Raw genomic sequence first — 26,045 nt, forward strand, 5'->3', positions numbered from 1 at the left:
AATCTTAGCACACAAGTTTCCCGTTTGAATTCGTGACAAGTGAATTTTCTACAATTCGTACGTGAGGTTTCGGAAAATTACGGAGAGATCCACAATTATAGTAGACATTCAACTCCGTAGAATAATTAACCTATAAATTACGGTGGCCCATGGGTGCCATGGCGCAAACAAAAACTCCACGACACAAACATAAACTCTTACGGAACAAACAAAAACTTCATGGCACATACAAAAACTTTTACGGCATAAACAAAAGTTGCACGGCACAAACAAAAACTCTCACGGCGGTAACCGTCTGGAAGTGGATCATACACTGTAAAATTAAAAGAGCTGATTTGGCCCCAAAAATAGGGCCAAAACGAGTGAGTCCAGTTTGGCACTCGCTTAGGGTCAATTCAGCCCCATTGAAATGGGGCTGTTTTTGGCACCAATTTTGGGGCTGAATTGACCCCGTTGTAGGGGCCAAATTGGACCATGTGAAGGGTGAATTTGAAAAATACAGGGGCCACTTTGAAATTTATAGGGGCCAAAAAAGCCCCCGAAATTTCAGCCCTCTCACAAATGGCCCCTTTAAAAAGAGCCAATTCAGCTCCAATGTGGGCCACTTCAGAAGTAGAGGGCTCTTTCCTCTCCATGCTGATTTTCCCCCTTACATTCAAATAATGAAAATACACCACATACTTTATCTTTCAAACACTCATTTATTAGCTTCTAGATATTGTTTATGTAAAAACCTTTTATGCTACCTGATTTTACAGTTATTAAGAATCTTAATTGTGGTATAAAACAGACAAACTTTGAAACATCATGTGAAAGAATATAACATACATACATATTTAACATTAATTCAACCATTTTCTAAAATAGATCTCTTCCCTAAATCAGTATACTTCTTAACAGTGCAAGCATTGCAAGAAATTACACCCAAGAGACACTTGTGAGTAAAGCTTCCCTTTTCAATGACTTAGCAAATGTGGTAATGTAAAGCAGCTTATAATTAAGACTGATTTAAAGTACAGAAAATTATCAAAATAAGACAGAGGCAACAAATGGTCCAGTTCCTGCACAAGAATATAGACCTTGTTTGATTTGTGCATATGAAAAACAAAGAGCCTTAGAGCAGCAAAGAGTATTCTTCCAGTGGATGTGAGAATACATGCACTCATATTACTACTCTAGATATTATCAAAATATAAACTATCAGCAAGTACTACCGCAGGCATTTGCCAAGTCATTGAAAATAGAGGAAACAGTGACAAGAGTCTGCCTGTACCCAATTTCAAGCAATGCTTGCTCTAAAAAAAGTCAAAATTGCCTTTGACCGATTGTAAGAAAATATAAATAAGCCAAGTAACCCAATGAGAGCATCAAGAATCTTTCCTTATGAGAAGTGACAAATTACACTTCCCTCTGTTACTATATTCAGGTGATTGATGTATTGAAGATCTCCAACAATTAAAATTTGTGCTGGACATAATCTCTGATTGCTGAATCAACATCAGCCACTCTATGCAATAAAAACAAGTTTTACAACCACATTAAAATCAAGCCAAAGTGCAAAAAGTGCCTGTAGCCAGAAAAAAAGAATATATATATACACACTTAAGTTAAAGAATTAAAGAGGATGCATCAATTCTCTGTGACTGAGTTTTGTGCCTAAGTGCTTGTCAGACAGAAAAGTTCTGTCTGACAAGCGCTTAGGAGCAAAATTCAGTGTCACAGAGAATAGATGTGTCCTCTTTAATTCTTTAACGTATGTATACTTAGCTCTACTACCACAGCATTGAGCACTTTATGGCAAGGTAGACTCTACCCCCACATTTACATACATATATATATATACATATATATATATATATATATATATATATATACATGTTGTTTTTCTAAAACTATAAGCTAAAACACCAGAAATGGAAGTGGAAGTTTAGCTCGATGTGTGTAATTTGTCTCCCATTCAAGACTTGAAAAACTAATGTATGGCTCCCAAAATATCTGGAAAAAATCAGCTATTCTATGTCCAATATTTATCTAATGGTTTGACAACAGCAATATTTAAAAAAATTGCAAAATCAAAAAAACTAAACAAAAAGGAAAAATTAATACAACCCCAAAGTACTTAAACCTTTGTATCTGGACTTCATTGGCAAATGGGCTCAGAAATTTTAGCTGTTCATCTTAGTACCAAAGTAGCAGTTTTTTGGACTTGTACCTCCAAAATGGTCACAACTTCATTAAATGCATGTGATGACAAACACACAAGAACAAAGGTCATGAACTTAAAAGGTGAGAGTGATTATTTAGCAACTTTTTATTATAAGGCAAGAGATTCAGCACCCCAAAATTGTCTCTCTTCACTGCAAGCAGAAGAGGTGAAGCAATAGATTTTTAGACCATACCAATCCATTCAGTTTCCAAGTCATCTTAGTCTAGTGTCCTGCTAACCATACAAGGATACTCTGCAATAATTTTTGTTTTGCAATCCACTGTTGCTCAGAGTACTTTAGGCTGCTGATGAGATATCCCTTCTGGGTATCCAACTCTACTGAGGCAGAGAACTGTACAAAAAAACAAACAAATGAGCAAATTAATTTGATGTCGGAGAACAGTAAATTTTTGCAACTACAAAGTTGCAAAATATTTGTAAGCAAACTGTGCATAAGAAATAAAAACACAATAATGGTGATCATCAATGATGTATTTTCACCAAACTGTATATGTACTTATCAAGAAAAGAAATCATACATCTATGCACTTCAGTTTTAGTTCAGTATTCATGAATAAATAAGGATTGCTTGTAGACTTAAAAAACAAAACAAGGAAAAGTTTCTTACCCTCGATGGTAGTTGGAATTTCGAAAGCCATTCAGGAGGAACCTGTAGGTAAATATTTGTTTTCAAAAAAATTAAACTGTCTGATAACATCCTATCAATTCACTAATTTTTTAATTTACTAGATTTAAAAATTGGGTTTACTTTGTTTTATGTATGGTGCAAGTAAATACATATCTAATATATTTCAATAAAAATAAAGCAAATCTCGCCATTTTTGTAGGTGCAATCCCCGAGATTTGTCATCTTTAACTGACCAACTGGCACCTTGTGTGTTTTCCTTTAGGATATAATCGAAAGAAAGTAGTCGATAATGTACTCTTCACCATCCTGCTAAGTTTAATATACAAGAACTTACTTAGACAGTGCTCAGTTCTGTCGCCTCGTCCGTAAAACAGAGATCCTTGAGCGATTTATAACATTGGTTTACCCATTTCTTTCGGTGCCAATGTCACCTCTAAATTTTCATAATCGCTGATGTTTTCTGAATCATCAATCGACGTTTGAACCGTCTGACTCGAAGGACTTGATTCTGCACGCTGAAAGAGTGAGAGCCAAAAAATCAGCTTAAGTGGATACAAACAAAGACATAGACATAAAAATATCAGTTCATCTTTTCAAGAAAAAGATTAAGAATTCAGAGTGAGAGATCCTAAAATCAGAGAATCTTGAAATACGTTAAATCCATCTTGTGCAAATGCAGTATTCGAACTGTAACCGTCTTTATCTCTCGGCGCCAAAATTTGATCACGTGACTTTAGTTGCGAAACCGCTGAGACTCAACAAGACTCGGGAGAAGAAGCGAACCATTCATGCGTCAAATTCTCTGGTGGGAAAATTAATTATCGTACCGACGAAGAACTCGTGTCATCTCTAGGTTCAGCGTTCATTGCAATCAATTTCTTGAGCTTTGGACGCTCTTTTATAATAGGGATGTAGTGCCTTGGTACGTCTGCATCTTGGGCGATCGCAAGGAGATCTTGGCCACCGCGACCGTCTTTTTCTGCAAGATAAGATACGAACAAAGATCAATGGAGCGGTCAAGTTTGTGAATGTAAAGTTGCAGTAAAATACGTTGTTAAGAAATTTCTTTTGCCTACCTTTCCTTTCTTAAGTCTCATTCCATGCGACTGTAGCCAAGAAACAGCCTCTTCAGTGACGAATTCGCTGCTATAATTCATTATTGTTTCCTACGCACGTGGTCTAGGTTTGACTAATGCCATCACAGCCAGCTCACGCTCACGTCTCGAGAAAAAGCCAACGATTAATTCGTTGTGTGACTCGGTGTTCAGTTACGAGAGGAACCGTTGAAAATTTGAACACTTTATAAGGAATAGTATAGGGAACGAAATATGGTCGAAAAAAGAAAATTATTTTCATATTTTCTTTTTTTTTTCAAAAATTGCACCTCGTTGGGGCCAAATTGGTCAATCCTACTTGGCTCTTGGAAGGGCCAAATTGAGAAAAAGTTCCAAAGTAGAATTCATAGGGGCCAATTCAGATTTTGGAGGGGTCGAAATGGTACTTGTCACGCCCGTTTTGGCTCAAATAGTCCAAAACGAACCTTGATGGGCCAAACTGGCCCTCGAGAAATTGGGGCCAATTTGGCTTTTGGGGTCAATTTGGCTCTTTTCATTTTACAGTGTACGGCGGAAATGATTCAATGTTCATCGAGCGGTTACGTAGATGTTTTGTCATCTTTGTGGATTTTCAGCGGGCGTGGACGCAAAATATTGCTCAAAGTGTGGAAAAGGTAAGCTTGCTCGTGTTACGCCGGGCCCCCATTGCTGTTACTCTGCAATTTATGAAACAGTTTACAAGACGGCAGTCAGTTGTTTTGAATATCATAAGCGCTTTTAAAATGGGCTCTAGTGTCCAAGTTAATGAAAATTGTTCTTAACAAAGTGCGTACAAGGTTTAACCAGCTATTTACTGTACAGTATACCTTCACACATTGAGAAATAAACGTTTGGTAATAGTTTATTATTCTTGTTGAGGTGGTGTGAAAGATACTAAAGATATTTATTACTCCATGTTATTCTCTAGAACTTGTGCAAAACGTTTCTTAGACTCCAACACGTACAGAAGTACGTAAAGAGTCAGATATGTGCAAACCAGGCCCATCAAAGGAAGGTGTGTTTGGTCGTGTCTTAAGCTTCAAGGATTATTATGAACATAAAACTAAGACTGATCAAGGATGACACTTGTCTTCCAAAAAGCTGAGAAATAATAAAGGAAGCAAAGTAAAAGCAGTAAACCCAGAAAAAGAATCAAGCTTAAAGCCGAGACGAGGAAAACGTTTGGCTCTCAAAGTTCCTAGAAATGCTCCTCACAAAATGTTATGTGAGAAGGCAGTTGAAAAGTGGAAAGCTTACCACAGTAACCTTTATGAAGAAGATGAGGAATATGTTCTTTTGCTCGACAACTGCAAGGAGGCCATCTCTCTGCCCGGGCCAACTAAGTGGGTAAAGATTTTAAGAGAATAACTCTGTACCTTTGTTCTTCATCACTGTGAGGAGGGAAACACCATTACAGCGAATTATACGTTCGTGGCGCCACGAGTTGAGAAAACAAGGGACTCATCATGGAATTAAAATACGGTTCTTAAGAGAGGAAGGAATAGATTCAGAAGCATCACAGGACGAAATTGCAAGAATCCGTAAACGGAAACGTGGCAGAAACATGTTAAACCGTTCTGGAAACACGACGGATAACCTGTGTTTCCGTTACCGGTTTCGTGACGCTTTCTCGCGTTTCCGTTGCTGCGTATACAACGGAACCGGACCACTTTTTGTGCATGTTAAACATAACGGAAACATGGAGTTGCATGTTTCCGCCACGTTTCAGAAATACGGAAACATGTGATCTCGTCCTGTGCATGAAGAAGGGAATTTTTGCAGAGGTCGTTCCCGCTAAAGGAAATACACTATTTCCTAGTGGTACCGCCATTGATTCCACTTTTCATGTTCAAAATGGCGACTTTCAAGCCAGTGGAGATTGTTGCCAGCCGTGTTGCCAAAGGAGGACCACCCCCTTCCTTCCTGGACTAAAAAGCATTTGAGACGCTGGTGAAGAATGAAGTTGACACCCTGAATTGGACAGTGGAAAAGGATTTAACTCTGAGTGAGAGACAGCTAATTGACAGCATTAGAAATAACATTGACAGACACAAGGACACCATCCTTGAACATGGATATACACTGGTCTTATTGATATGGCTCATATTGAGGATATTGTTAGATCTCTCACTGTAAGTTTGGTCAACAAACGCCTGCGTGGCTTGTATCTACGTGAATTTAGACTGAGAGGGTCTAGCATTGTGTGGTCTGTCTAGCATTGTTACTAATTATCCGAAGGTCTGTCAGCCTTTATCTGTGCAAGGGAAGCTCCAAGATGCGGATGCCACATATTTGTTCCGTTTGATGAGCCCTGAATATTCTCAAGCAGGCTCATCTCGACGAGAAGTTGAAGAAACACTGATAGATAATTTCCAGGATTTTCTTCTGGCCTTGGAAGATGGAAATATCACTGTGTACGAGTGGGCTGTGGCGTGGAATTACAGCGAGAATGATATAGAAATTCCAGAGTCGCAAAGTCAGTGAATAACGTCTGCCACTATTCTGGGATGGTTTACTGGGCAAAAACATTGGCAGCTGAACGGTGAAAAAATTCAAATCACAGTAAAGTTTGATCACGATTGTGTTGTTCGCAACCCAACAAACTCGATTTGCTTTCTTTTACTCGGTGCCAGTGCCATGGAAGTAACATTTCCGGTGAGCCACATGAAAACTTATGATGATTTTAAAAATGTATTTATATTAGCATTTTTCATAGGACAGGTCTTTGGAAAGCCAGGAGACAAATAACCAAAACTGTTGATCTCAGTGCAGCGTCAAAATCACCATTAATTTTTTCGTGTTTTCTCGGACAACATTCATTGGTCTGTTCATATTGGGCAAAAATTTTTTGCAGAAGGGATAACTTTTGTTTTTCAGTATACGTTTTAGAGGAGAAATATGTAGCAGGAAACGATGGGCTCTTGCTTTTACAGTTCTTGTTACAATTTTTGCCACTCTAAGAATTATACTTTCGAATATGATGAGTGATCCAGTGCTCTTTGACTTCGTTTAAAACATTCTACAGAAGCTTGGAAAAGCAAAACCAAAGGCACTCCATTTCAAGCTCCGAGGTGAGATCAACTAGTCTTCCATTCACCATATCTTTGAAAAAGTTTTTCCACCAAGTAGCATTAGAATTGTCTAAGAAGTCCCACCAAGCCTCAATGCGTTGGTTTCGAGGTTATGGCACATATCTATGGCTATCTGGGTCATCTCTGAAAAAAGACTGTATGGCTGCAATAATTCCATTTTCAGTACCCAGATCAGTAACGAGATCAACTGGGCATCCATCATACTCTTCAACAGCATCAAGAAAATAGGCTGCTACGTTGTTTGGCTGGTCATTGGCTCGCGTTACATATAACCACACGATCTTCCTGCTCCAACCATCTATGCAACCATGAATTGGAAAACTGAGTGGTTTCAGTTTATCATAGCCGTCACAATGCCATGAGTAGTTTGGACCTGGGTTTTAATGACTCCTCCTCCTCAGGCGGCGTGCTTTTCTTAATTCCGAGCCTTCCGGGTCCATTTCGAAGAAGTTTCTGTACAACGACGCGCGGTACTCTGCTGCCTTTTAGCTGTGGTGTGTGCCACAGCGACCTGTACCCTTGTAAAGATCCATGGCCGTCAATAATTGTTTGGACAGATGCTCTGACCTGATCGATATTGTATTCTGGTTGTTGTCTCCTAAGACCGTAACTCTTGATTCGTCTTTTCAAGGTTCTTAGGCTCATTTCAGTGCCATGGTTTTTCAATGGGAGTAAAATGATTTCTTTGTACTCAAAGCCTCTGAAAAAATGATACCGAGAGGAGCTTCTTCGCTGTCCTGCTCAGCGTCGTATTCCTTTGTCTCAAAGTTAACATCAAATTGAATTTCCGCCATATTGCTATTGGCTGGGTAACCCCTCATCGCTGAAAGATCCACTTCCGGCAACTCTGCCGAGAAGCATGATTTCCGCCATGAGTCTTCTTGTTTGTGCCGTGAGATTTTTGTTTGTGCCGTGAAGTTTTTGTTTGTGCCGTGGAGTTTTTGTTTGTGCCGTGACAGTTTTTGTTTGTGCCGTGAAATTTTTGTTTGTACCGTGACAGTTTTTGTTTGTGCCGTGGAGTTTTTATATGTGTGGCGTGAGTGGCCCAGTGGTCAGAGCGCTGGACTCTGGGTCGGACGGCCCGGGTTCGAGTCCTGGATGGGGCACTACGTTGTGGCCTTAAGGAAGTCGCTTCACTCACCTTGCTTCGTCTTCTCGGATAAGACGTTAAGCCGGAGGTCCCGTCTCCTGCAGGGTTTGGGGTAGGAGACGTTAATTTCCCACGCACGAGATTACTGTGTGATGGATGTCCTCCCCTGGGTTGGGTTGGGTGGTACACGTACACGTTTTAACGAGAACTTCTGTACTCCTAGGTGTCACGTGTTTAAATAAAGGATTGATTGATTGATTGCCGTGGCACCCGTGGGCCACCGTACTCTACGGATCCGCTCATGCAAGTTCAACTACTTAAATATTCGTTGTCAGGTACAGATTCTTATTCTCGTTGCCCCTCTTTTTATTACAGACAATATGATACTCATTGCTTCTCATGTTTACCCTTTTATCACAAAAATATAGCACTTGTTATATTTTCCTTTTTTTTGACTATCTGATTGGTTATCTCAACTCCATAGTTTACACAAATTGTTTTCCCTGCTGATTTCCCTGTTAAATATTAATCATTTTCATTATCTCAATTTGAATAATCAACTGAAGCTCAGTCAGTATAGGTTATCAATCTCTATCATAGGTTTCTTATGAAACTCTTTTCTCCCGTCAAGTGAGTTTATGTCAGATCAATTGTATGAAGTTCTGCATTGTTTTAACTCAAAGTTGGTAAATTTATATACTTTGCAAGACGTTTTACTTGTTTTTCTTCTTATTTTAGGGTTTTGGAAGCAGTAACGTTAGCAACGCATACTTTTTTCTCCTCTGTCGTTAACGTTTCACGATGATCTGAGCAAAGGCTGCTTAAACGATGAAGTTTTGATATTCAATTCAGGTACTGATGTCAAAGTGTGTTCAAGTATCACGATGGACCAATTCCTGTACCATTTTTGAAATTTGGTTGGGCAAAGATTGGTATGGAAAAACTTCTCATTCAGGATAGTATAGAGGGGTGGTTTAAAGTCCAAAGCAGTAGGCTTAGGAGGGACTGCAAAACCCTGATGATTAGAGTTAGGGGCATCACCAGCCTTCAAGCCACACTTCCCAATAAAAATGCAAGGGCATTAATGTCAGTGGGGCGTCAGTGGTCCAGTGGTTAGTGCGCTGGACTCTGGGTCGAAGGGCCCGGGTTCAAGTCCTACCAGGGGCATGTCGCTGTATCCTTAAGCAAGATGCTTTACCCACTTTGCTTCGTCTCTCGGATAAGACGTAAAGCCGGAGGTCCCGTCTCACAACCCTTCTATGTTACAAATAATTTGTGGGACGTAAAAGAACGCACGCACTGTTCGCAAAGAGTAGGGCAGGTAGTGCCCGGTGTTGTGGTCTATCTCGATTTGTGCCGTCGTAGGTCTGGGTGGGTGAGGTGTGATCACAATGGACTGAAGCGGCTGCCAGAGGCGCCTTTAACATGCTGACGTCCGATCTCACCTCTCTGGTTCCTCCGCAATTCAGCCCTTGGCTGCAAGTGAGGAAATTGGCACCATTCATCATTCATCAAGGATAGTGTCCCGCATGCAACCCATCCACCAACCCATCCAAATCCTACCTGAGTCCCAGAATTTCACTTATTTCTGCTTCCGGCTTTCTGATATGGCCTGTCCTGATTGTTCTCGGCAACTTTTGTGCAACGTTTGGCGTTGGGAGAACCTTTTTGTGGTTCCAACAACCTCGAGTAATTTTTGCCTTTCTGAGCAATTTTTAACAACTTTTAGGTTTAGAGCACACATCAAGCATGACAAAGTCAACGATTTCCTAAAAAGTTCGACCTTTGCAGTTTCATAAATGTTTCGCCGGCCTATTGTCTAAAATAAAAACGGGTAATCGGCTAAAACAATGAAAATTAAAGGATTTTATGGGTTTGTCAGTTCAGGCTGATGAGAAGAACAATTAAGAACCGTTTAGACATTTATTCAAGTATATCGTAACCGCTGAATTTTCCCTGTGAAAATTCCCAATCAACCGACTACAAATGGTAATGATTTTCGTCGTGTGGTTGTGACTGTTGAGTCACAGAAATCAGCAAAAAGGCGTGTACATTCCCAAGCACCACACGTATGTGTGCACCGTCATGACCTTTTGGTTCCACAGAATGATTTTGGCTCATTCTTGACTAACTGCCGTGACCACTTGTTTTGTACAGTCCAGTACATTGGGACGTGAATCACTCGTACGTGGTCACGAGAATGTTACGCGCACGACATATTTTCGCTGATTTCTGTGACTTTACAGTCGGTACCAACCGACGAAAATCATCACCCTTTGATCTATATCTCCATTATAAGTTTCTTACCGAACTCCCTTCTCCCGTCAAGCGAGTTTTTTTCAAATCAGTTGTATGAAGTTCTGTTCTTCTTTAACTCAAAGTAGGTCGAGTTAAATACGTAGCAAAACTTTTCACTTGTTCTTCTTCATCTTTTAGGGTTTCAGAAGCAGTGACTTTGTCAACACTGGCCTCTCTTTCGTCTGTCGTTTAAGTTTCTCGATCATCTGAGCGAAGACTGCATTATGTGATAAGTTTTGATATTCAATTCAGGTATGACAAAGTAACCAGGATTCAGCAAAAATTCATGTTGAGAAAACATGAAATCAAGCTTAACGTAATTTCTCTTAATTATGCAGCAGGTTTTTTTTCTTATTTTTTTGTGCAGTGCGACTAGTGCAATTTGAAGTATATAAACACGAGTAATTCAGCTTTTAAAGACCGAGGAAATCTGTGCAAAATAATCTACTAAAGCTTGTGAATATCCCAAAGTAGACAACTGTTGACAAGAGGGAACAACTCCTCTAGCTCTTGTCTTGTCCCATCACTTATCTTTTGGGGGAAGGCTCGGGAGACAGATTTGCATAATCATGATTCTGGAAATAAAATGCAAATTAGCAGGCACAGTCTTAAATGGACTACACGCTCGGCAGTCTGAAAATTTCGCAGAATTTACGCTGAGTATTGCTCTCGAATTTCCTAACCGGTCACGAAGCGACTCTTACCTCGAAATCCGGCCCGTCATCTTGCTATGTAGCGGCAAATCAATTTCGATCTCAGTATATCATTCGAAGGAAAGTTGAAGAAAGATAAATTCTCATCACTTTTATTACGCTTGTCGTTACTACAGAAATTAACGCAGCAATAATCGTGGGCCATGCTTGCTTGAAATCTTCACTCAAAACACTGTAATGTAACAGAATCCTACACAGACATAGTTTGATGCTACTCTGATTTGCAGATTTAATGAATGTAACCGAAGAAGTTACAATTCATAGACCCAACGTTTCGACACTCCTGTCTAGTGCCTTCATTTGCCCGTCCAGCCTCGATTTGGTGCGCACGCAATCCAAGATGGCGTTGTGTAATAAGGGTGTATTGGCTTCAGCCTTTGAATCAGCAATCGAGAAATAGTATATGAGAATAATTCACCATTGCTGAGGTCAAATTTCTTATCAATAGTTACATTCTAGAATTAAATTACGGTTTTTAGCGGCTTTTCTCATAAATTAGAATAATGCGTGGTTCGTCATCAGTTCGTGAAAGTTCGTGCTATGTTCGCATCCAAATCTCGCGCGGTCAAAAAAAAAGGCTTCGGAGATTTCTAAAGTGTTATGCCAAATTTTCCGCCATGAACTCGGCCTGGTCTTGTTACACGTGTAAAGAAAGTCTCAGTCGAATAAAAATAGATTGGAAGCATATTTATGACAAACATGTCAACCCTAGAGATGCTGATGGCGTTTCTTTATTTGACTCCTGCGTTCATTTACCGGAGATTTTCGATAAATTCAAAGCAAAGCTCAAGGAAGGAGTTCTGAAAGAAGAAGTTGAGTATTCCCCGAAAAGATCGAGGAGGTTCGTTTATTACTGCACCTTTGATTTTCCAGTGGGTACTTTTCCAGATCGACGTCGACGTCGACATCATGGAACCCGTTGTGTGAAATTGGTATGCGCCACCTCAAGATGCCGTAATCATTTTTGTCGTCGTGTTTTACCCAAGATTGTAATAACAATGTTTCCATATCGAGGCCGCAACTAAAGATCCCTCGTTGAGAAAGAAGCTTATGGAATATAAATCCAAAGTTCTGGAATAATAAAATGAAGAGCTATCTATTATAGTCGTGACCAGATAGACACTGCCATATCTCCGCATTTTTCTTCCAACATGTTTGGCTTTTTGAAGGTCACACCTGTTGTACGGCTCTAATTAAAATCACAGACTGGCGTGCAGGCCTTGATGACAGAAAGGGTATTGTTGCCATAGTCATCGACCTCAGCAAGGCTGTCGACTCTATCTCCCACAGTTTGGTTATTGCAAAGCTTAAGGCTTATGGGTTTGTCGCAGATGCCATTAATCTTATGAAGTCTGTGTCTCTCCGCTTATATGCTGATGATACGACTGAATACTACGCAGATCACTAGCCTATGGTTTTAAACTATACCATTAACAAGGAGCTTAACGCTATTAAAGAATGGATTACGGTAAACAATCTATCAATAAATACTGTGAAAATTCAAGCTCTTATAATCGGAACAAACACTTGTAAGTACGAACTTTGGCTAGGTGATACTCCTGTGGAAATAAAAGACTCTCTAAAGACACTAGGAGTGATCATTGACTCGAACCTGACCTTTGAGGAGCACCTAAAATCTTAGCTTAATAAGGCATATGCTAAGACAAACGCTCGACGCAGAACTAGACATTTTATTCCAATGCATGTAATGATTCAATTACATAAGGCTTTTATTCTTCCTCATCTTAAGTATTGTGCTCCAATACTTATTGGAATAACTAAATCTTTATCTGATAAATTAGAAGATGCAAATTATTATGTTCTCAGAACGTTATTAGGTTTACCTAAGTCCATTACGTATAATAGTATTCTTAGATTAATTAACACGCGTACATTGGAATAAAGGAGGTTTTTTTCTTGTTTTGATCCTACTTTTTAAGTTTCAATGGGAATGGTCCTAGTTACATTAAAGATTTCTTTAAACTTCGTACAGTCAATTATAATCTTAGAGGCTCAGGCACTAAGCTTGAGCAAAATTCTTTTTATAGCAAGTGGCACCTTAATTTCTTTGCATCTATAGCCAGCCACCTTTGGAGTACTTTACCTATGCAATGCTATAATTGCTGGTAATGTGAAGACTTTCAGAAGTATAATAGACGAATTAAACCTTGTACTGTTTATTTATCGCTAAGCACCATAATAGGAATTTGTTACTGTGCTCTGCACATGATTGTTTATACTCTGATATACTTCTGTAATTTTCATTATTTTCGGTATTTTGTAATTGCACGTGCGCATTTTAAACGAGTATGCTGAATGCTCCAAGGGCGTTATGCGGATAAATAAACTATATATCTATATATGGCTCCTCAAAAAATATATTTCATCTCTCGAATGTTCCCAGTTAAGCTTTGCTAGCAATGTTGGAAAGTAGACATTCTGCAAGAAAAGTACAAAATCATGTTCTGCAAGTCGACCAGTCTTTTTACGGAAGCTGATCCTATGAAGGAAGGTCGGGGAGAAAAGTAATTTTGAAAATGGTTAACTGAGGATAATCGCACTAAACTTTCGGGAACAAAAAGTAGGATAAATTTCTTACTGAATCAGAGTACCGTAGTATAACTGTTATATTTAATCTCGACGTATTCCGAAGACATTTTGCATAACTCGTTCAGTCGACAATATTTCCCAGGGAACTGACTTGTAGCAGAGGATATGATAATTCCATTTCTTTAAATGAATTATGTAGACCAATTTAAGTAACATGTTCGAAATCCGGCTAGCAAAGATTCGTATGGAAAAACTTCCCATCCAAGATAGTATGATAAAGTTATGTACAAAAAATGACATTTCTAGGCGTGCAAGGAGGCTTGTTTCAACTCTCTCTCAAATTTTTCACTTGTGAAAGCTACTGCAATGAGTATCCTTCTTTGAGGGATTCCCAAGTGAGGGCGAAGGTTGATGAGGCTTCCTTTGAAGTCTAAAAAAATAGGTTTCAAAGCCTTGTTTTGTCTCGCTCAGCTTTAGCTAAAAAGTTTTTACTGAAAGCAAAATCAGCTAATTTGTACGATGAAGGCTGATCGAGAGAAAACGATTGTTGATGGATGGTATTCTCACATAAAGTTTCAAATCTCTCAAAATTCTGTGGGTCTATTCCTGAATCCAGGCAGTGTATTGCTATCTTCAATCCCCAAGGGCTGAAAATTGAAGTAAATTCCATCACAATACTGTAATGGCTCTTTTAGAAGCAACGTGACAGTGTGAAAGTCTAGAACTCAAAGATTTATTTCAGGCTACTGTAATAAATAAAAGCCAAAGTTATTGTTTTGAGAATTATCTTCTACATTTCTTTATTTTTATAATTGTGTATAACATATAATTATTATCATGTCTATACTTGTGCAAGTGGTTTAATGGCTTGTAAGGGACCACGTGCAGTGTTTTCTTTGTGGGAAATGGTGGAATGCTATATTTGTTATGTAGTTTGATCGTTTGTATGTGATTTTTTGCAGCAACTAGCATAAGACTTGAGAGGGAAGATGTTCCATAGAGGAATGAAGTAGTATGGTAAGGTTTTGCTTTGTCAGTGTATGGAGCCATTAGATTAGAAAAGAGTAAAGGAGTCATGTTTTATTTTCAACAATCAGGTAGTACTTGGCGTTTTAATTTAAAAAAAAATGTATCTGATTTTACTTGCAAAAACATGCCCGATATGTTGCAAGATTGACAGTCAAGTTCATGCGTTGCTAGAGCTTAGTTAGTGCTTAAGGTTAAGGGCATACCCCGCCATTAAGCCAGACTTGCCGATAAAAATGCAGAGGGCTTAACGTCAAGGGTAGTACTCCGCATGCAGCCCAGCCACTAACTTATCCAAGGATTGGTTGCAAATGGCTCTGTAAGGAAAGCTCTAGGGGTGGGGAGGGTATGTTATTGGACCTCTTGTCTAACTGGCAGTTTTCTATAAGGCTGGAAGAGGCTTGTCTTATTCTTATTTGACAGCCTGCATTACAGTACTGGTAGTCAGGCTTGTAGCCAGTCACACCTCAGCCACTGCGCTAACAATCCATAGCTGGATAGTGGCTGAGTGTCAAAAGCATGCCTTTGGAGGAAGAGGGCTCCATTGACATTGTAAAAACTGATGTCTAGGTTTTCGCTTGAAGGTGGGCATCGTCATAGTGACTCTGCCTACGCTTTAAATGAAAAGTCTTTTATGAATGCAATACTAATTTGGCTACAATAACTAAACAGAAAACTCGTGAAAAAATTAGCAAATGACGCTGATTGACGTGTCCTTGGTATCGATGGTTATTCGAAGTTTGCCAGTAAAGGCGGATAATTGTATTACTGTAAACAGAATAATCGGAATCCGAAGGTCTGAGGTTCGATTCCTCATGGAATTCGAAACTCAGAATTTCTTCTTTGTCCCACGCTCGTGATAAGACGAAAAACGTCTTTCTCTAGAATAACTTTTTATTGGTCACTTGGTTAAAGCAAATTGACAAAAACAGCCTTTTAAGATTGCTCTGATGAAGGTAGAAATTCTCTCAACGAATCATAAGGATGGAGTATGCTGTTAAGTAAGGAGAAATTGTAAGGAATGTCAAAGGTGTTTCAAGGGTCGATGGGATGGGGTTTGCAATATTCCTCAATTATTGTCGAGACTCACTGAAATCAGGGGGGTACTCAAGACAGTTAAACAGCAGCTATGAAATTTTGTGCAGTCGTCTTTTTGGTTTATCTCGCAATTGGTGCTGATGCTAGTAAGAGAAAGAAAGTTTGCAAACAAATAATGGGCAAGTTGCCAGATCTTGAGGACTTGATAATAAAGAAACAGAACTGCTGTACAGTGGGTAACGTTAAGAAGATTGTTTCTGTCGTTTACATTACATCTTCATCATGGCTTTCTGTTAGTCCGACGGTTTGGAATTTCAGTTGGTTGAAAATTGATCGTTAAAATAGTTTGGAATATCTGCATATATCCACTTTTAATCACAACTCAACTTCTCTTCTGAATCACAACAATCTTTTCCAGAACACAACGAAATTTTCTGTCACGCAAAAGCAAGCTGAAACAAACTAAAATTAAGTGAAACGCAACAAAATTTAAAAGTACTGGTGACTAAGCCTGTCGCTGAAAGCAACCGGAACCTGGAACTAGCTATGGCTAAATACTGTTAATTAAGGCGCCATTTTTGTACCGTTCATGTTGTGGATTTTAGCAAAAATGGCTTCTTCAAGTTCACTAAGCGATCATCCAGAAGAAGAAAGCATAATTTCATATTAATTTTCAAGAGGATATACGTATCAAGTTATCGCTGAATTTTTAGCGAAGTGTCATAGCATTACAACGTGTGTACGAACTTTGGAAAGTACAGATTTTAGTTTGAAGCAGTTGAACTTTAAGGAGAAGATTGCCATCTTTTGACACGAACGTTGTCCAGGATAAAGACTTGAATGAGCGTAGAGGCCCATGATTTCCAATAAGTGGTTGTATTGATGGATGGAGTCGAAAATAATGTGGCTAACAGTCACAAGGTTGAACAACCATCCAGAAATTATTCTTGCCAATTTCTATTTGAACTATGTTGCAGGGCCAGAAGGCTGTCCATTGAAACTGAGGGCTGACTGTGGAACAGAAAATGGTGCAATGGCAGCTATGAAATGTACATTTCAACAAGATGCAGAAGCGCTCAAGTATAGGGGTCATCTCCGGTGAACCAAAGGATTGAGGGCTGGTGGGTATTTTACAGAAGAAACAGTTGTTGTAAAGCATGTAGGAAGTGGCTAGAGTATGAAAGAAGCGCTTGAGTGCTCAAGCCGCTTCTTAACCCTTTAACTCCCAAGTGTCACTACTAATGCTCCCCTACTGTCTGTCATTCTGTTCTTGTGATGTTAGTTTTGAGAATTTGGTATTGTATCAACTTAAAATCCACTAATTGATGTTTTTCTTTATTCTCATCGTATGTCTGCTTGATATTATCAAAATGATATTGTAAGAAGTTCTGTCTTGGTCACTTATGGGACTTAGAGGGTTAAGTGCTTTACAACAGAACAGAGCACTGTCAAGGCTTATCTATTTGTTTTATAATAAAGAATCCTTTAAATTCCCCACATATTGCTTTCCATTTTCAAAAAAAAACTGTACGTGATAAATTATGACTGGTCCCTAATGGGGGCATAGTTTTTTTTAGTTGTTGGTACTAAATTTGTCTTCCCTCTAATTTTGCCCACTCCTGTTTGTTTCACAGTATCTCTTTTGAGTAAGTTTTTGTTTTGTTTTGGAGGAGATCACATTAAGCCATCCTAGATATAATGCAGTTGGTCAAAAACCTTTCCTAGTCTTAATACGGTAAAGATATTGTGGCACTTTATATAGCGGTTTTTATAAACAACGATGTCCTCTGAGATTTTCTTAAATACATGGCTCAGCCTTTGGTGACTTTGAGAGGAGAGTGACTCTTAAATGTAGTGTGCATTGCACTTGAGTATTAAAGTAATCACAAAAGACAATCATGATGACTAAATAATAATTCCAAATGAAAACACAAACAAAGCCTACTTTTCAAAGAGCAGGAAGGCTTGAGTGATTAAGCATCTACACCCTAACATCATAATGTACATTCTCCATACTGTTCTATATATACAAGAATAATTTGTTTGACAATTGAGAGCTTCTTCAGTTGGTGATTATTTCCTTTACCCTCGTGATCTTCCTGTTTGATTCACGGTTGATAGTGTAGGGAGAAATAAGATGCTGGTCAGCTCTAAGTGGTTAAAGGGTTGTCACCATTGGGTTAAGTATAGCATCTGACAGGGTGAGAGATTGGTGTGAGTTTGCTGGACCACTTATAAACCAAAGTGAAGCAATACCAATGCAGTGGATACTAAGTTGAAAAAATCCTATCTCACAGGACACCATGTGTTGCGTGACATTCCAAATAACTACTACACAGGAGTCAACAGACATGACACACTGATGCTCTCTTCTCAGTGGTAGCCCAAGCAAGGCCTATACCCTGAAATTAGGCAATGAAGATCTGTCTGTGTACTGTTCCATGAATTGGGAAGAGTTTGGAAATGGCGTTGGTGGAGGATGGATGCTGGTCATGAAGATCAATGACAAACAGGTAATGCAAACATCTTGAGGGCTCCAAAATGTCATTAACTAATAGAATGTACACTCTTCATTGGCTAGGAAGGGGAGGGGGGTGGGACGGCTTTGGTTGTATCCAATAAAATTTATCTGATTCTCCCCCCCCCTCCCCACTGGCAGTCAATTTTCCAGAGTCTTCCCTTTCTACTATGTTATACTCTGAACCTCTTTCTGTTACCATTGAAAACTGTGTGATTCTCCCCAAAATCTTCTGACACCCCTATCCCCCAGGAGATAAATAATGATTGGTTCTTAATGGTGGCATTGGTTTTTTAAGTTTTTGATATTCTCTCTAATTTTGCTCACTCCTGTTTGTTTCACAGTGCTTCTTTAGAGTCAGTTTTTGTTCTAGAAGAGTTCACATCAAGAAATCCTAGCTAAATATACTGCAGTTCATCAAAATGTTTTCCTAGTCTCAATACAGTAAAGATATTGTGGCACTTTTTATGGCACTTTTTATTAAAAAAGAATGTCTCCTGAAATTGTTAAAGTTCATGGCTCAGCCTTTTGTGACTTTGAGACAAGAGTGACTAAAAGAATGTAGTGTGCATTTCAATTGAGTATTTAAAGTAATCACAATTAAGGACAATCATAATGACTAAATAACAACTCCCAGTGAAAACAAAAACAAAGCCTACTTTTAAAGAGCAGGAAGGCTTGAGTGTTTAACCTTCTACACCCTAACATCATTATGTATATTCTCCATACTGTTCTATATATACCAGAATAATTTGATTGGCAATTGAGAGCTTCTTTAGTTGGTGATTATTTCATTTGCCCTTATGATCTTCCTGTTTGATTCACGGTTGATAGTGTAGGGAGAAACTAGATGCTACGTAGTCAGCTCTTAGTGGTTAAAGGGTGGTCACCATTGGGTTAGGTATAGCATCTGACCGGGTGAGAGATTGGTGCGAGTCTGCTGAACCACTGATAGAGCAGAGTGAAGCAATACCAATGCCATGGATACTAAGTTGAAAATTTCCTTATCTCACAGGACACCTTCAGTCACAATTCAAACATGTAGTCCTTCAGGTCTTCAGTCACCTGAAAATGGAGTCACAGGATTGAATCACTTGGAGACCCTGTTACAAACCTACTAGAGCACATCCTTTACCACCATCTGCCTTACCATGGGACCAATAGACAAGGAAACTGTGAATAAGTTATGAACACATTATATTTAAATGAATTTTAATATAATTAAATTCCTCTTTACAAAAACATACACTTTTACATGTTAACATAGGCAGCCAATGGGTATCTCTTGGATAGAGTTGATTGCTGGGGTGATGTTGGGTGAATAGTCAAAATTCAAATTTTGGCTATCATTTGACCTGCACCATTCCATTAACTTCACTTTTGCCATAAAAGTGTACACTTTTTATGGCAGATTTTTAACGTAACATTTGTATGAATATGCTGCAGGTTGTGAATAAGTTACCCACTCCATTCCTCCTTCTTCTTTTTTAATAAGATTCTATTTGATAGCAGTTGAATCCCCACAAAATTACAAATGAATAAGTGGCTGGTTGGCTATCAGTTTAAAGGGTCCTTTTAAATAAGATCTGACTTTTGTTGCTATGTCTTATACTCAATTTCATATTCAATTTAGTCTTTCTTTTCTACAAGCCTGCTTAATGTTTTCAAGAGATGTGACCTTCTTGTTTCTGCTGTTGACAATAAGCAAAGCTATGTAGGATTATCCAGCTGATGTAACATAGCAAACAAGTCTTTCTTGCAATTTTCAAAGTAAGATAATCCTCCTAGATTTCTTGATACTCTAAACCCTTCATCTTGATGAATAAATTTAATTACCTAATCATCTTGAGTTTAGGTCACCTGCAATTTATTTGTTGCCTTTTGTTTCTTATGCAGGCACAATTTGAATTTGTTTAATTTGTAACTTTTTTTTAATTTATAGAAGATGTTTGGTACTGATTATGCCACTTATATATTGTACTGTATTGGACAGGTGTCATTCTGTCCTTATTATCAGCTCGAGTTTTTCCACAATAAATAGTTGGAAATGATAGGAATTCAGAGTTTTTGTCCATTTATATACCTAAAGGTCTGTTTCCTTCTCCTGATGCAAAAGTTATTATCTTGTTAACATTTTCAGTCATATCTGGTTCTTGTAATTGAGTATCTGTAGCAGTAATAGTTAGGTTCACCATACAACTGATGGAACACAACTCTAAATAAACAATCACCAGCACCACCAACATCAAATATTCTCAAGCCATGTTGAGCTAATCAAGATTGTAAAATTAATCAAGATGGTTTGGATTATTTCCCTGAGTGACAGGTCCCGGGTTTAATTCGATTTCTCCTAAAGTAAGTAACTTTGCCCTTGAAACAAAATACTTGTGATTTCGTGTCTTACACTTTATTGAACAACATTGAACAACATGTACAAATTTATCGTGAAAAACAGCTGATACTTCACGTCTTATTATGCTTTTCAGTTCTTGTTTTGAAAACAAACATTATCAAAAGCAAAATACAACCTTGAACCTTATGCACGAGTGATTGCAACTGGTTTACTTCTATTCAGTCTGGTTTTAAGATAATTACGGTAATCAAACGATAAAATCGTTTTCAATGCGAATGTGGTAAACTTAGCACATTATACGAGACCTTACATACCTCCTAATTGCTTTACTATTGTTAAATAAGTTCAGAATTTTCTTTCACGGTAATCTCGATGGTCCACTATCACGACAGACGCCTTTGCTAATACGATTGGACTTTGACCTACTTCTTCGTTCTTGTATGATTTCTGTTACCATCAGATCAGCCCTCTGACTGCGTTTCGTTCTGCTTGGTCACAAGAATGTTTTGGTTGGATATTACTGGACTGATCAGTTGTTGCTAATTTCTTAGTTTAACCTAATGTTTGATTCATACTTTTGCTAATATGTGTGCTCATAGGTTCCCTCGTGAGTACGATCAAAGTTTCGCATACAAGATTCATTCGTAAAATGTTCACTATTTATAAACCCACTGTGAGCTTGGAGGATCGAAGAGTAAACGTCCCGAGGAGTCAAAGCCTGTTCGCATTCAGCGTCTCCACAGCTTATTACCACATGCTTACTGAGACGGGTATTAGTCGAAACTTCTCGAAGAAAAGGCGAATTCTAATTCAACGTCGCGGCACTTACTTAGGAAAGTCGACAGAAGTCGAAATCAATTGCTCTGCCGTTGACATATCGACTTGTTTACATCTGAGTGAGTGACAAATTTGCATATTGTAACCCTATCAACAGTCCTTTCTACGCTTCGCGTATCCACGACCAAAATTAAAGTGAATCGATGAATGAAAATTACGCATCTCTTTGTTTTGTAATTACTAAAAGGAAAATCTGTCTTTCTTGGGAGATTTATAACTTGTACTCTCACAAATTGCGGTCGCGACCGAAGCGTTACATAGAATTTGTTGGTAGGTTCGTGACGGAAGTACTGGAATATGGTTGATTGATTGTGAGATTGGAGTTACTAGTGGGTAGAAGGATAAAAATAGCGTACACAAAATCTGGTGTGTTTGTTTGACGCGATATCATTTACGACACAATTTCAGAACAAATTTTGTGAAGGGTGGAAACATACTGCTAAGGGCTTCTTTGTTTCAACAGTTACAAACATTTCTTAAGACATCATTTTAATAAAAAGTTCTCAATGTGATCCAGTGCAGTAGCTCCTGAGAAGATCTCAATCAGTCCCCTTGTAATCACAGCTTGGCGAGTTCGATTGTATGTCAAAGTCAACTTGTCAATCATTTCACCTTTAAGAGAGATGGACACAGTCCGTAAACTTTGATGAGGGTGAAATTCTTTTGTACATCTTTTGGGGCTGAAATACTCATTCTCTGACCAAATCTCATAAACAAAAGTTATAACTATGGAAAGATAGAATGATTACTGAATGAGCACGGTATTGCAAACGCTTCAAGAAATGTAGGAAATTTTTACAAAAAAACGTCGTTCACGTGCAATTTTGCCATCCAGTATCTTAGATGGCTAGCGATTCCATGTAACTTGGGAAAAGCCACATTTGATTGAAAACACGCTATCCAGCACTTCAGAGCAATTTGCAATAGAGAATCGAAAGTAATCCAGCTTGGACATGGTTTGATGCTACTCTGGTTTACAGCCGGATTTAATGAATGTAACCGAAGAAGTTACAATTCATAGACCCAAGGTTTCGACACTCCTGTCTAGTGCCTTCATCAGGGGTGATCTAAAGTTTTGGCTACATACTTTTTATGGCAAATAAGGTGGTGAGAATCAAAAGCGAGGTATTTGTCGGTGTGTGTGGGTTTACGGTAGACACTTGTCTCTAAATTACCCTGAGCCCCTCTGGACACATTTAAATCAAGAAAGGGCAAATGTCTATCCTTTTCACGCTCAAGGGTCAATCGGATCGACGGCTCTAGTAAATTCAAATGCGATAAGAGGCGCTCCGCTTCATTTCCGGATACCGCAGAAAGAACATCATCGACATGTCGTTTCCAGAAAAAAGGGTTTAACCGGTGAAGTGGCTAAGGCCCTTTGTTCCACGTCTTCATTACCATGTTGGCAATGTTGGTTATCTTTAGTGAAAAGGAAAATTCAGGTTTATCGGAGCACACATTCCTAACCAACCATACAATTGGATGGGATAATTCTAAAATTATCACTACTAATCGGCGCTACCACCAGCGCCTTTGTTTGGAGGTTTGACATATTAACTCCACTCACGCTCCTTTAAATCGTGACCATGGCGGCTTGTATGGGCGGCCGTCACCACCAAAAATACAAGGATGTCAAATAGATCAGAAAATACAAAGCTGGTTAAGGATCAGCTGCAGGATAGAATAACTAATAAAGGAATGGCATGGCCAAATTATAGACGATTCAATAGAGTGGCAAAGTATGACGTCACGTTGTCATGACCGCATTTTTTTCAGTTCTAAACAAACTATTCTATCCAATATGGCGGACGCAAGCGTCATGTGAAGCTCCGTTTTGCAGACTTTGAACTCCTTGTTTGACGCACGTGGTACATTCAAGTTATGCTGGAAGTAGAAGGATAAGGCCATAATATCTTGCAGAATCTAAAATATTAGAGAATTAGGCGAAATGGTTCAGTGTTTCGCACCCGAATGTAATCACCAGTCTGAGAGTCATTGCTGTCGCTTCTTTGCATTCCCGAGCAAAGAAAAGAAAAAATCTGAGTATGATCGATGGAGAAGATTATTAAGGTTTGTATTTTAACTTACATATATACTGTAAAACCAGAATATCGCAGCTAAACTAAAGTATTGTGGCTTTCGGACTAATAAACATTGTACTTGTTGGATTGACGCTTGTTCCCTTCGATTTACTTCTAACAAAATCCAACTCTGATCTAAATACATTCCACATCTCTATATGTTTCAACAGGAGAGAAGATCGAGAACCAAGCAAACACAGCCGTGTTTGCAGCTGCCATTTCAGAAATGGCGAGAAGGTATTTGGGCCAGAGATTTTTAAGCACAACGAAGGAAAACTTTTCCCTTCTAGCAGTAAACCGCCACCAAAGAAGAAGAAGAAATTGGAAAAAAGTACAGATGGCAAGGAATTAGTCGACATCGAAAAAATGAGAGAAGCCTTGCAGAGCAACGAAAGTGAAGATCAAGAACAGGACGTACTCAACGATTTAACTGCTTCGGAGATAATCCTTGAAGCAGAAGTAAAGCAGCTGAGAAATGACCTTCAACAACATGAAGAGAAGTCAAAATATTTTAGAGAAAAATACTCAGTGTCTATGTTAAATGACGATGTAATACGCATGGAAACCGGTCTTCCAACTAAGCAAGTATTTGATGTAGTTGTACTTTATACTTTAAGATTCAAAGACTCAATAATATATTTTCATGGCTGGAAGGTGGAATCAATAAGTTTTGAAGACCAGATATTCATAACTTTAATAAAGATTAGACAGAATTACACGAACCTTCATATAGCTCAGTTATTTTCATGCAGTGAAACTACTATATCTAATATTGTCATTACATTTATTCATCTCTTGCACGAGATTTTGTTCACTTTTATGATGTCAACAGTACCTTCTAGGGAGAAAAATAAGACTTGTTTGCCGTCATAATTTACACAGTTCAGTTCTTGTAAGATCATAATAGATTGCACAGACATTGAAGTTGCAACCCCTGGCCTAATGAGTCATCAAAGTGCAACTTATTCTTCATACAGAGGTATGAATTCATTTAAAGTACTCGTTGGTGTGGCACCTAATGGGGTCATAACATATGTTTCTAACCTTTACCCTGGATCAACTTCAGATAAGGCTATAGTGGAAATGTCTGGTTTTTTGAAACACCTTTATCCAGGAGATCTTGTTCTTGCTGACAAGGGCTTTCTAATCCAAGATATAGTTCCGAGTGGTGTGTCTGTAAATATTCCCCCATTCTTAAACAATGGTAAATTTACTGAAAATGAAATAAAAGTAACTAAGTCGATTGCCAAATGCAGAATCCATGTAGAGAGGGCTAACGCCAGGTTAAAGGATTTTAAGATTTTAAGTTTTATTTCCTCTTACCTAAGATGCTATTCTCAAAACATTTTTCAGCTTTGTGCTGCTCTTGTTAATTTGCAGTTTCCGTTAATCAAGGAAGGTTGTACAAATGTATTTTTTGAGTAGAAAATTCTCAAGAGAGGCTCAAGTCATGTTTTCGATGACTACAAAGATTCAATAGTTACAGTAATAAAAAGTCTAATGCCCCATTCACACCAAAGCTTAAACATGTTTAAAAGTTGTTTTGTTAAACACAGTTTAATTTTTTTTTTCTTCATAGAAACTATTTAACCGAATATTTTTTACTTGAATGTAGCACATTGGAAATGCAAGTTAGCAAGTACTTGAATCCAATGGAAAATCAAGTTTTTCAGTTCTCTGTTTATAATTTTCATTCAATGAAAACCAGTTTAACAAAACATGTTTTGCTGGTGTGAATGAGGTATAAGTTATGGCTGAACAGTAACATTATTTTTTAATTTCTCATTTCCACATAAGGTAGAATAAATATAAAGAGTACAAGTGTATATGTCTCCTCTTATGTATTCACACTTATAATAATTACCCCTCAATCATTTTAGGGTAGTAATGATGGAAATAAAAGTTTCTTAGAATATCAAGATTAGGTTTCCATTCCTCAACTCTATGAATGACCAAAGTTACGTGGCCCTTGACAGTCCACACAACAAAATAACAATACATTCTGTTTGTGAGATGGAGCTGTCCTTGAATTTGATGCCAATACCCAGACTTGTGATCCCTCTTAAGCTCAATTTTGTCCTTTCGCTTCTCCAAATAGAATGATTCTGATTCTATAACTTCCTCTATGGTTGAATTCCTAAAGGTATATGGGCATTTTACTTCCAAAATACCTTTTTGATCAACTAGACCATCAGGTGTGGCACCAAGAATACCTGACTCTTCAAACCAAATTCCTGTTGGTTCAACTTTTAAACAATTTGACATCTCAAATGCATTCACAGCTTCTTTTTCATTGTTGACTCCCCACGTGATGGCTTTGACTCCAGATAAATCATACTCGCCCATGAGTCTTTTCAAGAGTGATTGTGAAACTCTCTTGGCTGCTAAGACAGGACCAAAATTACTAGCTGTGAGTCTTCCCTTTCTAAGCATTGACCATGCTGGATTCTCTCTTTGACCCACTGTGAGTTTTGCTATTTCTTGTATAGTACTACTTTGA

The 26,045-nt window shown here is 38.4% G+C and overlaps 2 protein-coding genes, 3 long non-coding RNA genes and 2 pseudogenes across 8 annotated transcripts in view; 3 read left to right on the forward strand and 4 right to left on the reverse strand.

Annotated features, from left to right (window-relative positions):
- Window positions 1-1,801: 1,801 nt before the first annotated feature.
- Window positions 1,802-4,486, reverse strand: LOC149045838 (uncharacterized). Of its 3 annotated transcripts, XR_016186667.1 has the most exons (4): window positions 3,683-4,486; window positions 3,190-3,370; window positions 2,835-2,876; window positions 1,802-2,558 (listed from the first exon to the last, which is right to left on the reverse strand). It is a non-coding gene; the product is annotated as an uncharacterized LOC149045838 (long non-coding RNA). The 3 variants fall into 3 exon arrangements; XR_016186666.1 differs by having other exon boundaries at window positions 1,820-2,558; window positions 2,835-3,370; XR_016186668.1 differs by lacking the exon at window positions 3,683-4,486 and adding an exon at window positions 3,509-3,525 and having other exon boundaries at window positions 1,821-2,558; window positions 2,835-3,370.
- Window positions 4,487-4,843: 357 nt separating this feature from the next.
- LOC149045839 (uncharacterized) lies at window positions 4,844-6,697 on the forward strand (annotated as a pseudogene).
- Window positions 5,718-7,914, reverse strand: LOC149045840 (uncharacterized; annotated as a pseudogene).
- A 6,754-nt stretch (window positions 7,915-14,668) lies between these two features.
- On the forward strand, window positions 14,669-20,331 carry LOC113669226 (uncharacterized). Of its 2 annotated transcripts, XR_016186853.1 has the most exons (4): window positions 14,669-14,709; window positions 16,734-16,877; window positions 18,054-18,269; window positions 19,290-20,331. It is a non-coding gene; the product is annotated as an uncharacterized LOC113669226 (long non-coding RNA). The 2 variants fall into 2 exon arrangements; XR_016186852.1 differs by lacking the exon at window positions 14,669-14,709 and having other exon boundaries at window positions 16,311-16,877.
- Window positions 19,286-21,519, reverse strand: LOC149045841 (uncharacterized). The gene is made up of 2 exons (XR_016186851.1): window positions 20,942-21,519; window positions 19,286-19,339 (listed from the first exon to the last, which is right to left on the reverse strand). It is a non-coding gene; the product is annotated as an uncharacterized LOC149045841 (long non-coding RNA).
- Window positions 21,520-23,194: 1,675 nt separating this feature from the next.
- The window catches only part of LOC149045842 (uncharacterized), a 3,488-nt gene continuing 637 nt past the window's right edge, over window positions 23,195-26,045 (forward strand). The window contains exons 1-3 of the mRNA XM_089207210.1: window positions 23,195-23,534; window positions 23,716-25,040; window positions 25,287-26,045. The exon at window positions 25,287-26,045 is cut by the window's right edge and continues 637 nt beyond it. Coding sequence (XP_089063336.1) covers window positions 23,413-23,534; window positions 23,716-24,418 — 825 coding nt within the window. The 5' untranslated portion in view covers window positions 23,195-23,412 and the 3' untranslated portion in view covers window positions 24,419-25,040; window positions 25,287-26,045. The remainder of the gene's footprint in view (window positions 23,535-23,715; window positions 25,041-25,286) is intronic.
- Window positions 25,294-26,045, reverse strand: part of LOC149045843 (uncharacterized) — a 1,702-nt gene continuing 950 nt past the window's right edge. Inside the window, exon 2 of the mRNA XM_089207205.1 lies at window positions 25,294-26,045. This exon is cut by the window's right edge and continues 431 nt beyond it. Within this exon, the coding sequence (XP_089063331.1) occupies window positions 25,406-26,045 (640 nt within the window). The 3' untranslated portion in view covers window positions 25,294-25,405.

The sequence above is a fragment of the Pocillopora damicornis genome, chromosome 5 (genome assembly GCF_964200805.1).
Source record: "Pocillopora damicornis chromosome 5, jaPocDami1.2, whole genome shotgun sequence".
Classification (NCBI taxonomy): domain Eukaryota; kingdom Metazoa; phylum Cnidaria; class Anthozoa; order Scleractinia; family Pocilloporidae; genus Pocillopora; species Pocillopora damicornis.